At 42.0% G+C, this 12276-nt stretch overlaps 1 protein-coding gene across 1 annotated transcript in view; it reads left to right on the forward strand.

Annotated features, from left to right (window-relative positions):
- LOC145394004 (bestrophin-2a-like) overlaps positions 1–10228 on the forward strand; it is a 62786-nt gene extending 52558 nt beyond the window's left edge. Inside the window, exons 7-9 of the mRNA XM_080267978.1 lie at positions 5414–5557; positions 8982–9203; positions 10079–10228. Coding sequence (XP_080124104.1) covers positions 5414–5557; positions 8982–9203; positions 10079–10228 — 516 coding nt within the window. The remainder of the gene's footprint in view (positions 1–5413; positions 5558–8981; positions 9204–10078) is intronic.
- The last annotated feature ends 2048 nt before the right edge of the window (positions 10229–12276 follow it).

The following is a 12276-nucleotide window of genomic DNA, read 5'->3' on the forward strand; positions in this document are numbered from 1 at the left end:
TATATATATATATATATACTGTATATATACCTACCGATCTGTCTCTCTCTCTCTCTCTCTCTCTCTCTCTCTCTCTGTATGTCTCCCTATCTATCTATCTATCTATCTATCTATCTATCTATCTATCTATCTATATATATATATATATATATATATATATATATATATATATATATATATATATATATATATATATATATATTTTATGCGAGGAAGAAGGAACCAAAGGCCATGAGCCGGCAATAAGAGTTCCCTCCAAGAGAAAAACAAAATACGAGAGAGAGAGCCAGATTCAAGATCCACTGATTTCGAGATGCCTGGACACACTGCGTTTGAAAGACTGGAGATCATAGGCAGCAGGAAATACAGACAGAGGGACAGTTTCAGAGCTGACCTGTTGCATAAATGAAGGACTGGGAGTAACGGTTAACTCTTGCATTAGAGAGTTGGACAGAAAAGGGATGAGATTTTGCTGTTAGACGGGTGCTACGCACCCGTCGTAGAGGTGGAGGAATGCATGCAGACAGTTCAGAGGAGCAGTGACCATTAAAGTAGCGATAGAAAAGAGATAAAGATGCAACAGTGCGGCGAAGAGACAGAGGTTGAAGGGAGTCAGCAAGAGGAGGAGAGTTAATGAGACGAAAAGTCTTTGACTCCACCCTATTGAGAAGAGCTGTATGTGGGGAGCCTCCCCACACATGAGAGTTGTACTCCACACAGGGGCGGATAAAACCCCTGTATAGAGTCCACAATTGTGCAGGGGTAAAGAAAGAATGGAGTCGGCTTAGCACACCCAATCTCTTGGAAGCAGATTTTACAAGAGATGTAATATTATCTTTCCAAGATAAGTCCCGAGTAAATGAAACCACAAGCATGTTCAAGGATGATGCAGGATAAAGCTGAATATTACTAAACATTAGTGGGTATACCTGTGGAAGATTTTGACGGGTTGATAGGCGTAAGAACTGAGTCTTAGATGCATTAAAAACAACAAGATTGTTTTTACTCCAGTCAGAGATACGAGCCAAGTCAGACATTAGGTGTGCCATAGCCTCATCCCTTGCTTGTTGAAGTAACTGCTGAGCTGGGCGTTGCGGGAACCGAATGGAAAGGTGAAGGGTGGAGTCATCAGCGTATGAGTGGATAGGGTTAGATGTACAACTTAGAAGGTCATTGATGAATAAAAGAAAGAGAGTTGGTGATAGGACAGAGCCCTGAGGAACACCACTGTTGATAGATCTAGGAGAAGAACGATGGCCATCTACAACAGCGGCAATAGCACGACCAGAAAGGAAGCTAGCAATGAAGGCACAGATAGAAGGATAGAAACCGGAAGAGGGCAGTTTGGAAATTAAAGATTTATGCCAGACTAGATCGAAAGCCTTTGAGATGTCAAGTGCAATGGCAAAGCTTTCGCCAAAGTCCCGAAAGGAGGATGACAAAGAGTCTGAAAGGTAGGTGAGAAGATCGTCAGTGGAGCGTCGCTGACGGAACCCGTACTGACGATCAGAAAGAAGGTTGTGATAGGAACGATGCCTTAAAATTTTTCTATTGAGAATTGACTCGAAAACTTTATATATATATATATATATCATATTCTTATTTCATTACTCAGGCATTTCTTCATCCTTGTTGTAACTAGACTCCTTATCCGTGTATTTCGCAATTGTATCAGGAGAAACAACGCTTGTTAGTTGGGGAAATTTTTTTACCATGATTAAATATTTCCTTTCAAGTTAAACTCTAGACTGATGTCTGACTTGGCTCGTATCACTGACTGGGGTAAAAATAATTTTGTTGTTTTTAACGCATCAAAAACTCAGTTTTTACACATATCAACCAGACACATTATTCCACAGGAGTACCCACTAATGTTTAATAAAATCCAGCTCAATCCTGCATCATCCTTGAACATGCTTGGGGTTTCATTTACTCGGGACTTATCATGGAAAGATCATAGTGCATCTCTTGTAAAATCTGCTTCCAAGAGATTAGGTGTGCTAAGCCGACTCCGTACCCTCTTTACCCCTGCACAGTTGTTGACTTTATACACAGGTTTTATTCGCCCTTATTTAGAGTACAACTCCTATGTGTGGGGAGGCTCCCCACATACAGCTCTTCTCAATAGGGTTGAGTCAAAGGCTTTTCGTCTCATCAACTCTACTCCTCTTCCTGGCCTCCTTCAACCTCTGTTTCTTCGCCGCACTGTTGCATCTTTATCTCTTTTCTATCGATACTTCAATGGTCACTGCTCCTCTAAACTGTCTGCTTGCATCCCTCCACCTCTACGACGGGTGTGTAGCACCCGTGTGGCAACAAACTCTCATCCCTTTTCTGTCCAACTCTCTAACGCAAGAGTTAACCATTACTCCCAGCCCTTCTTTTATGCAACAGGTCAACTCTGGAACTGTCTCCCTTTGTCTGTATTTCCTACTTCCTATGATCTGCAGTGCATCTCGAAATGAGCGGATCTTGAATTTGGCTCTCTTTTGTATTGTTATAGTTTTTTTCTTGGAAGGAACGGTTTGCGGGCTCCTGGCCTTTGGTTCCTTCTCTCTTGCATAAAAAAAAGTGTGGAAATGTAAGTGTGCTCCTGCCCTACAGGACATTTTCTGTACTGCTCAACAGGCGTCATTTTCAGAAGAAGCTAACCTAGGTCTGGTAAGAGAGTGGCCTGGCTCCTCTCCGGCTCTATGACCAGTTAGGAGGCAGGCTTGATACGGACGGGATCTGTGTTTAGCTAGTCAGAATAGACACCCGGTAATTTACATCGGAATTTGGACTGACCTAAGTGGACTTGAAGGACGAATACATCCTAAGGTCATTAGTGGAAATGTTTCTAGAGATGGGAAAGAGGTTGTATGCGGCCTTCATGGCTTTGGAGAAAGTATATAACAGAGTGCATAGACAAGGAATGTGGAAAATATGAATAATACAGTATATGGAGCAAATGGGAAACTGTTTAATACCGTGAAGAGTATGTGTGAGGCCACAAAGGCTGCAGTGTGTGTGAATGGTGAACTCAGTGAATTTTTCTATCTGAATGTTGAATTGAAACAGGGATGTCACGTGTCCATGGTTGTTCAGTGATTATATATATGGGGTTATAAAAGAGATACAAGGTAAGGCAGTGGACGTTGGAACAGCCATAATGAGAGAGGGCGGCGTTTGGAAACTTTTTGTTCAGTTGTTTGCATATGATAGTGTATTGTTAAGCGAAGACGAAGGGGAACTGCAAGGCTTGGTGAATGAGTTTGGGAGAATGTGTAAGAAATGGAATCTATAGGTGAATGTAGGGAAAAACAAAGTTGTGAACTTTGAGAGAAATGAATTCACTGGTTGTACAGTGAGGTTGGATGATGAGGAAATGGAAACTGTGAGTGCATTAAATTACTTGGGTAGTGTAATAAGTAAGGTTGGAAATTTGGAGGATGAAGTGCTTGAAAGGGTACAACAGGGAAAAAAATTGCTGGTTCTTTGAAGGCAGTGATAAGAAATGGGAATGTGAGCATGAACGTGAAAAAGTCGTTGCATGATCGTATTGTGATACCGACTCTAATATATGGCAGTGAAGCTTGGACATTGTTGGAAGGACACAAGAGTGAGAGCAGTGGAGATGAGTTATCTGAAAGGAGCATGTGGCGTTACAGGGAGGAAGAGACCGATAAATGAGGAAGTGAAGGAGTGTTGTGGTGGATGTGGATGTGATAGAGAACTTAAGGAGAAATACTTTGATGTGGGGTGGTCCATGTGGAAGAGAGAGAGAGAGAGAGAGAGAGAGAGAGAGAGAGAGAGAGAGAGAGAGAGAGAGAGAGAGAGAGAGAGAGAGAGAGACTAACGAGGAGAGTGTACGTGATTGAGGTAGATGGGAGGAGAGGGAGGAAGAGACCGAAGATGGGATGGAGGGATATAGTGGAGAGGTATATGAGAGAGGGGGGTGTGATCTACGGGTAGGGCAGCAAAATGGCAGGGGACAAGGCAACATGGTGGCGATTTGTTTGTGGCCACCCCTTACGGGATGAAGTTGTCTGGTACATGGATAGATTTTCCTTCAGTCAGTTTTCATTCATTTTCCAAGTCTATTAACACTTCTAGACTTCAATTCAAACATACGATTCTAATTTTTAAAGCACATTGGCCCTTACTCTCGTCGGTTAAGGTGGTCCCCCTAACATCTCTTCCTAAGCAACTTATTTTCCTTATTGCACCTTACTTTTCTTCTCCGTCTTACATGAACCCTTCTAATGTCACCATACTGTGCGCAGATAACACAAAATGATACTGAGCAGCCACATAGAAAATAAATCCCTAAGGAAGAGGTGTTAAGGAGCTTCCATAGCCAACGAGAATACCCACATCAGCGATAAAAGCATGAGAGGGGACAGGATTTTTGTTGTCGACTGTACGCAGTTTTTCTTGATGTTACACACTACAACCTCCTGCATTTCCTGTTTTTTTTTTTTCTTTTTTTTTTATGCCATAGCTCAACGTTTATAAAATTCTTCCTTACTTCTTTCCTTCCAGGTGGACGTGTACACCCCGATTTTCACCGTCCTGCAGTTCTTCATCTTTATTGTTATTAATAATAATTATTATTATTATTATTATTATTATTATTATTATTATTATTATTATTATCATTATTATTACCATTATTATTATTATTGCAGTTGTCGTTCCTGTTATCATAGCAAATGCATAAGTGAACACAAAGCATTTAAAAATTCCACATATAGTTCTTTAATTCTTTCCCTTCACGATGGCTTGTACCGTACATCCCGATCTTCACCATCAGGCAGTTCGTCGTCATCATCATCATCATCATCAATATCATTTTAATAATAATAATAATAATAATAATAATAATAATAATAATAATAATTATTATTATTATTATTATTATCATCATCATAATTATTTCTTTCATCTATTCATTGTCTTATCCAGTGGTTCCTCATGAGATGCTTAGGAGCCCGGGGCTAGGCAAGTTGGTCCTGACATTTAAGATGAGAGTGACCAGCCTCACTCATCCCTGAGTGGCTTTACATGAGCAATAAACCCCAACCATCCATTGAATATAAACTTGCACAGACTAAATCCGATTAGAGCTCTTTAATTACCAACTAAACAACCAGGCGCCATAATTTGGTTATATGGTTACCACCCAGCATAGTAAATGGTTTCCTGGTGCACAGGAAACCATTTGGCTAGTGACTCAGGGTAGAGTCATCCGTAGACAGAGGGAAGAGGAAAGAAGGAAGGAAAGAAAGAAGGAAGGAAGAGAGGAAAGGGCAGGCATCCAAGATCAAGAGGCATTTATTATTCTTATTTCAGTTGTTACTGTTGTTATCACAGAAATACGTCAGCGATCACAAAAGCCATTAAAAATCCATTCCCAATTCTTTGCCTTCAGATTGACTTGTATATCCCGATCTTCACGTTCCTGCAGTTCTTCTTCTTCATGGGCTGGCTGAAGGTGGCGGAGTCCCTGGTTAATCCATTTGGTGAAGATGACGACGATTTTGAGGTTAACTGGATGATTGACAGGAACCTGCAGGTTGGTGCACACAATTTTACTTGAACCAGGCCGAAAATTGACCACTTGTGAGCTTTCGGCCACAAAGAAAATAAAAATATCGCAGCCGATAATTTTCTTAGTATCAGCATAAATTACGTTTAAAACTGATGAATATCATGTGAAAAAACTTTAACGTAATATTAAGTACGTGCTGAACAATGCTATACTTCGATCTGCCACCAAATAAGGAAAATAATAAGCATTTTCTTTTGTTTTCAAACATTAGGAAAAGATGGATGGTCTTCGATATCAAACTTTCCTTTTTACGGTAAAATGGAAGCATAATGTTGCTCACCAAGTACTTAATATAATGCCAAAGCAATTTTTACTCGATAGTTTTCCATTTTCAACGCAGTTCGTACTTAAACACACACACACACACACACACACACACACACACACACACACACACACACACACACACACACACAAAATCAGTGTCAATATTTTCAACTTCTTTATTACACAAACTCGCAAGTGATCAACTGCCACCTTGCCATCTTGAATGTAGAGCTTTAACAATAGATTAACGCTGGAATACAATGCTAGTCACGAAGTTGCATGGAAAGGATATAGAGTCGTAGCATTGGCTTCTCCGGCCACTGAACTGCGCGAAATGCAAAAGGACGAATATCTGGGCCAATTTAAAGTGAAAGAAGTATAGAAGCAACCATCCATATTGTTCAATGAGCGACAAAAGTTTGGTATATTTTTTACTAATATGTTTCTTACCTACTTCAAGGCCCGTTGTGGTGTTGATGTGAATGTGACTGAGTGGTAAGGGAAATACTTTGGGATGATTTGGCCATGCGGAGAAGATGGGGAATGAGAGACTGACTAGGAGAGTGTATGTGAGTGAATATGTATTTTTTTAATGTGGAGTTGCGTGGAGAGACAGACAGACAAGTGAGGAAGTGCAAAAGAAAGTTGTGGTGTTGACTAATGTGAGTGAGTGTTAAGAGAAATACCTTGAGTTTGGCCATGTAGAGAGGATGGAGACTAAGAGACTGACTAGAAGAGTGTGAGTGTATTTATATATGTATACGCATGTATGTTTTTATATGCAGGTACACATGGAGAAACAAACAGACAAATGTGATTGAAGGTATTGAAGGTGTTAAGAGAAATACTCTGAGATGGTTTAGCCATGCGGAGAGGGTGGAGAACGACAGACTGACTAAAAGAGTTTATGTGAGTTAGGTGGCGGGGCAAAGAAGGGAGAGACCAAGGATGAGATGGAGGGATGGAGTGGAGAGGATGGAGGATAAGAGACTGACTGGAAGAGTGTATATGAGTGAGATGAAGAGGGAGAGGAGGAGGATACCAAGGATGAGATGGAGAAATAGATATGAGAGATAGATGAGCTTTTTTTTTTTTTTTAATGTTGTATGGGTTTTCCTGGTTTGCTATCTTTGTCTCTGACGTATAGGACAGTTACTGGAAGTTAATTATTATCTTCCCTATTGCAAACAGCCTCATAGGGACAAATGGGTAGGTTGTTGCTTGCTTTCCTTTGTACAATCGCCTCCACGTATAGGTGGTACAATTGGTGGCGTTTTGGAGATTACGGCCTGTATTCTTGTCGGGTAAGGTGGTTCCCCAGCACCTCTTCCTTACCTGTTTAGTTTTGGAAGTGGCTGCATAATATCCTATTGTACGTGAATTCATGCATAGTATGGTAATGTTAGAAGGATTTATATAAAATGTAATAGGACTATAAGGTGTAATAACGAAAAAAAAATTGCTTAAGATAAGGTGTTTGCAAAGTTCCTTAACCGATGAGAATACTGGCCTATATGTGACATTGGTATATTTGTTTACATCTAACGTTTGCTATGTTAAAACAACCTCGTTATAGTAGCCAGACCAGGGTTGATCTGACACGTAAATAAATACATTGGTGCTACATCAGACCCGTAACAGGCCATTCTATGTACTGCTTATAACGGGTGTCAATTGTATCTAAAACTGGACGAGGTATCCAACACCTACCTAAATGTTTTCATGTCTCTCCATAATCTCCATATTTTTATCATCTACCCAAAACAATCACATTCTTTTTGTAGAAGATAAGCAAAAGAAGGACACACACACACACACACACACACACACACACACACACACACACACACACACACACACACACACACGCATCCATACACCAGTTTACACGTGTTCTCCATTCATTAAACACTATGCAACAATTGGACTTGCAGTTAACATCAATAAAACGAACGACTCTCGACCACCAAACATCGTACTAAATCGTGGACGAGGCACAAAATAACTACCAAAAGTTCTCCACATCTTTCAATAATCAATCTATCTGTCTACGTGTTGTTCTATCTATTTACATATCTGCTTATCATCTATCAGTCCATTTATCTATCTATCTAACTGTCTATCTATCCCTCTACCTATCTCTCCGTCCAAGTGTCAATCAATCAATTTATCAGGCTATCTATGTTTATTGCTAGACGCCGTAATCCCTTGGGGGGTGTCCACAAATGATTCACCTCCACGTCGCTCTGCTCTGTCATTAAACTGCCCTCCCTCCAACTCACACACCCCTCCCTCATATATATATCTCCACTGCCTCTTAATTAATTCTGGACGATGTACACAGCGACTACCAAAAGATCTCCACATTTTCAATAATCTTTCGGAAATTTCGTTTATTTCTATATCTGTATTCTACCTATCAAAAAAAAAAAAAAAAAAACTAATTCTGTTAATAAGCATAACTCCACCCCAGCTTCCCCTCCTACAGGCATCAAACTTAGTCGTGGACGAGATACATAACTATATGATCTTCACATCTTTCAATAATTTCTACATTTTTTCCTACATAACATATTTGTGGGAGGCTGTGGCCGGTAGCTGAATTGGTAAAGAGATGGGCCTTCAGTCCTAATGGACCCAGGTTCGAATCCCGGCTGGGGCTGGGAACAGGTTGCGGATTAGAATTTCATTACGGCAGACTTTACTGATCTGCCAGAAGGCCAGCCGACATGTCATAAAAATTCTCCCGCTAATACAAGCACACCAGTCCTATATGAGACAGCCCTAGCATGTATTCAATATGGACGGTGGGTGTTAGCGCCGAAGCGGTAACATGTGGAGGTGTATGGAATGTAGGAGGACTACTGGGCCTTGAGAGCGGGTTGTGAAGACTATGCCCAGAGTCGGACACATAAAAAACAAACGAACAAACAAATAAATAACCATCAGAGGCCTAAAATCTACCCCACCCTCGACTCCCACAGGGATAGTTCTTAATCATGAAAGAGGTACACAACAACTTACAAAAGTTCACACTCAATAATTTCTACGTTTTTTTTATCCTACCTGACAGAAATGACCATCATAAGCCTAAAATCTACCCCATCTTCCCCTCCACCAGGCATCGTATTTAATCGTTGACGAGGTACACAACAACTACCCCAACTTGGTTCAGGATATCCACTGGAGTGAGGTGATCCCCCAGGGTCTGCCATATACCATAGCGGCGGAGCAATTTCGTCGTGACCCACCTCAATGTTCTACAGCAAATATTGAGGTACCGGAACCACAGCAGGAGATTCTTCCCCTTGTTGAGGAGGAGGGAGAGGAACTGCTGTCACAGGTAAGAATATGACAGAGAGAGAGAGAGAGAGAGAGAGAGAGAGAGAGAGAGAGAGAGATTTGTGCATCGCGATTTGGTGTGTGTGTGTGTGTGTGTGTGTGTGTGTGTGTGTGTGTGTGTATACATCTCCATGTATAATATCGCGAAGTTCAACAAGAGCTTAGAGAACTGAACTGCTGTTTGAAAAGATAAGAATTTGATCCTAGATTTAGGAAGGGGAAAAGGATAATTTGATGGTATTTATTATGCTTATCTCCTTACACTTGCTTGCGTGTAATATATCGTCATCTTGCCGCTTCCAGATTTTATTACTGAATTTTGGAGAGATTTCTTGTGTTCACAGAATTAATGATGTGTTTCCTCTAGTTCAAAAAATCATACCTTAACTGATAAGAGTCTGTAGGTAATAAGAATAAATGGAAAAAAAAATCGGCATAATATTAAAGGCAGTAAACAGACCTTACTGATGTTCTGTAAGAACCACTGACATGTCATAAAAACAACCACTCTAGTGCCATAACCTAGGTCCTTGCATGTATTCAATGCAGACAGTGGCATTGGTTTCATGGTGGTGGCACATGAAGACCTGTGGCACTTAACCCCTACAGCTTCACTGACGGCTATCGCTGTCACAAAGCAGGCGTTTGGGGTGACTCAGATGATAGCAATAGCCACTTTACATTTCCCGTCAGCATTTGAACTCCTACCCAGTTTCTGTGGTGGTCAATGAGTGACACCGGCCTCTAGGTGGTGCATAGGTGCCCAGGCCAGTTTCCTGTTTGTGTTGTGTTGAAATATTCGCCCCGCACTTGTTGTGGCACGGGCAAACGTAAGAGCCCATCAGGAAAAAACGCAAACAAGCTCTCAAATTAGAGCGTAGCGGGGACGGCAAACTGGCGAACGAGGGAAAGGCAGCAGAGGCAGGGGAAGGTGCGATGGCTGGTGGTGAGATCGGTTGCCCGATGATCGACGAGTCAGGGCGGGGCTTGACGGTAGATGGTGAGGCCGGCTGCACGATGGTCTAAACGAGGGCAGGGCTGGACGAGAGCAGGGTAGACAGCACGGCGCCGATGGAGGAGGCGCCGGCGATCTCAGGTGGAAACCGCCCTGATGCTGCCCTTAACCCCCACGCCCCTAATGGAAAGGGCGAAAAAGACTCGCCCAACTCTCCAGCAGCAGCAGGTGGAAGCACAGAGGGGAGGCCCAGTCCTGGTCGGCAACAAGGGCACAACCCCGGTCCAGATCGTGGCAGAGAGAGGGTCGTCGATTGGGTATTCGAGAGCGGAGGAGCCTCGATCTCCTGGTGGACAGACCAGGCCACTCCCTCAGATGGAGAGGACAGGCCAGTCCCTCGGCTGGTACGGCTGCTGTGGAGAGCTGGTCCCGCCGGGAGGTCTTGCCACGACGAGAGATGGGCTGCGAGTGCCAGTTTCCTGCTTGCCACTGTAGTGTAAACAAGGGTGAGTTCTGAATCCGTTTTCCGATATTCTCCCTTCCGCAAGTGGCCACCCAACCCCTTCCACCTCTTCCTCTGCCTAGCCTCTCACTCGACCAGGCAAGGGGTTGAGTGATACTGAGATTGGATGTTGTCATTATCAGGTGGTCAGACGACATCCAAGAGGAGGAGTTATCACGTGGTGTGTGACATACCCTGGCTACCCTCCTGTGCCTCCTCCCAGAACTCCATGCTGCCATTGGAGAGTGAATTTGACGATCCCCTAGTGCCTGCCAATGATAATCCCTCAGTGTCTGCTGACATCCCCTCCCCTCCTTCCTTAGGAGACTTCTCTAAGGCATCACTCTCTGATGCCAAGTGTACTGATCACTAATATATACTGATGGAAAAAACACAACCACTTACAAATAATAAGTGATAAGTGACCAGTACATTTAAATTTAAGAAGTTTATGGATATATGAGATATTTGAAAGAACTGTCATTATTAATACATTTCAAAGCAGAATAATAAGTGGACCTGATATAAAGGGGTGTCCACACTATAACTTGGTGAAGGGCACAAGATATGCATGGTAGCGCTGACCCTTCAATTTACTGATATCCAAATTCTTGGCTTCTGAGAATTTCCTGTTGTATTTTCTGGGAAGGAGAGTAGGACCATGCAGGAGGTCAATGAAACACCTTCCTGTAGATGTTGGTCCTTTATTTATGTACTGCTTCTCCATACATGCTAGATGACAATAGGGAGATTGGACTTGTTCCAGGTCTGAACAAGGCTTGGAAAATACTTAGAAAACCAAAGAATGGTCATGCTGGACCCCAGTGTCAGAAGTAAAATACTCTGCCAGAACTTGGTTAAGTCTACTTCCAGATTTATATTGATGAAAAGCGAGATTTTCTGGTTAGGTAGTCTGGAAGTTTCTCACTGAATCTTGATGTTTACCGTAGTCCCGGTACGAGTCAGAGTTGCCAGTTTGCCTGCTGTGTATGAGCATAGTTGTTTCATTAGTTATGCATTATTTTTGGAGCCCTTTTTCTTTATAATGTGATTATTTGTTAAATTATTTAACTTAAGTTTGTATGCTAAAATAATTTACAGTGTTATGTAATGAAAGAAAACTCTGGCATGTTTTGGATGTCTCCGAGTTGGTAACTGTTGTAACCGTGCTCCCTCAGGAATGCACCAGAATTGCGGAGAAACTTAGATCATTCTAAAACAATGCAAGCTTATATACGCATGGGGAAGAGACTAGAGCAAGTTCAGTCAGTTTTCAGTTCAGTTTGAGTGTAGTTCAGTGTCAGCGCAGCGCAGTATATTTTCGGTACTTGTGAAAATAGTGAAGTGTTGCTGGCAAACAGTGAAGTGTTATTGAAGTGTGTATATCATTGGTACTTGAGAAAATAGTGAGGAGTTGTCGTTAAGCATGAAGTGTAATTGCAGTATATCTTCGGTATTTGTGAAAACAGTGAAGTGATGTTGGAAAGCATTAAGTGTAATTATTTGGAAAATAAAGACAGTGAACTTAAGAAGCCAGTGTTTATATACAATGCCTGAGCTGATCTTGTGTGCTGTACACCGAAAGGTTGACCACAGGAAGAACAACTCACTGGGCAA

Source organism: Coenobita brevimanus, chromosome 3 (assembly GCF_032717465.1).
Source record: "Coenobita brevimanus isolate Jiangsu-jjx chromosome 3, ASM3271746v2, whole genome shotgun sequence".
Lineage (NCBI taxonomy): Eukaryota > Metazoa > Arthropoda > Malacostraca > Decapoda > Coenobitidae > Coenobita > Coenobita brevimanus.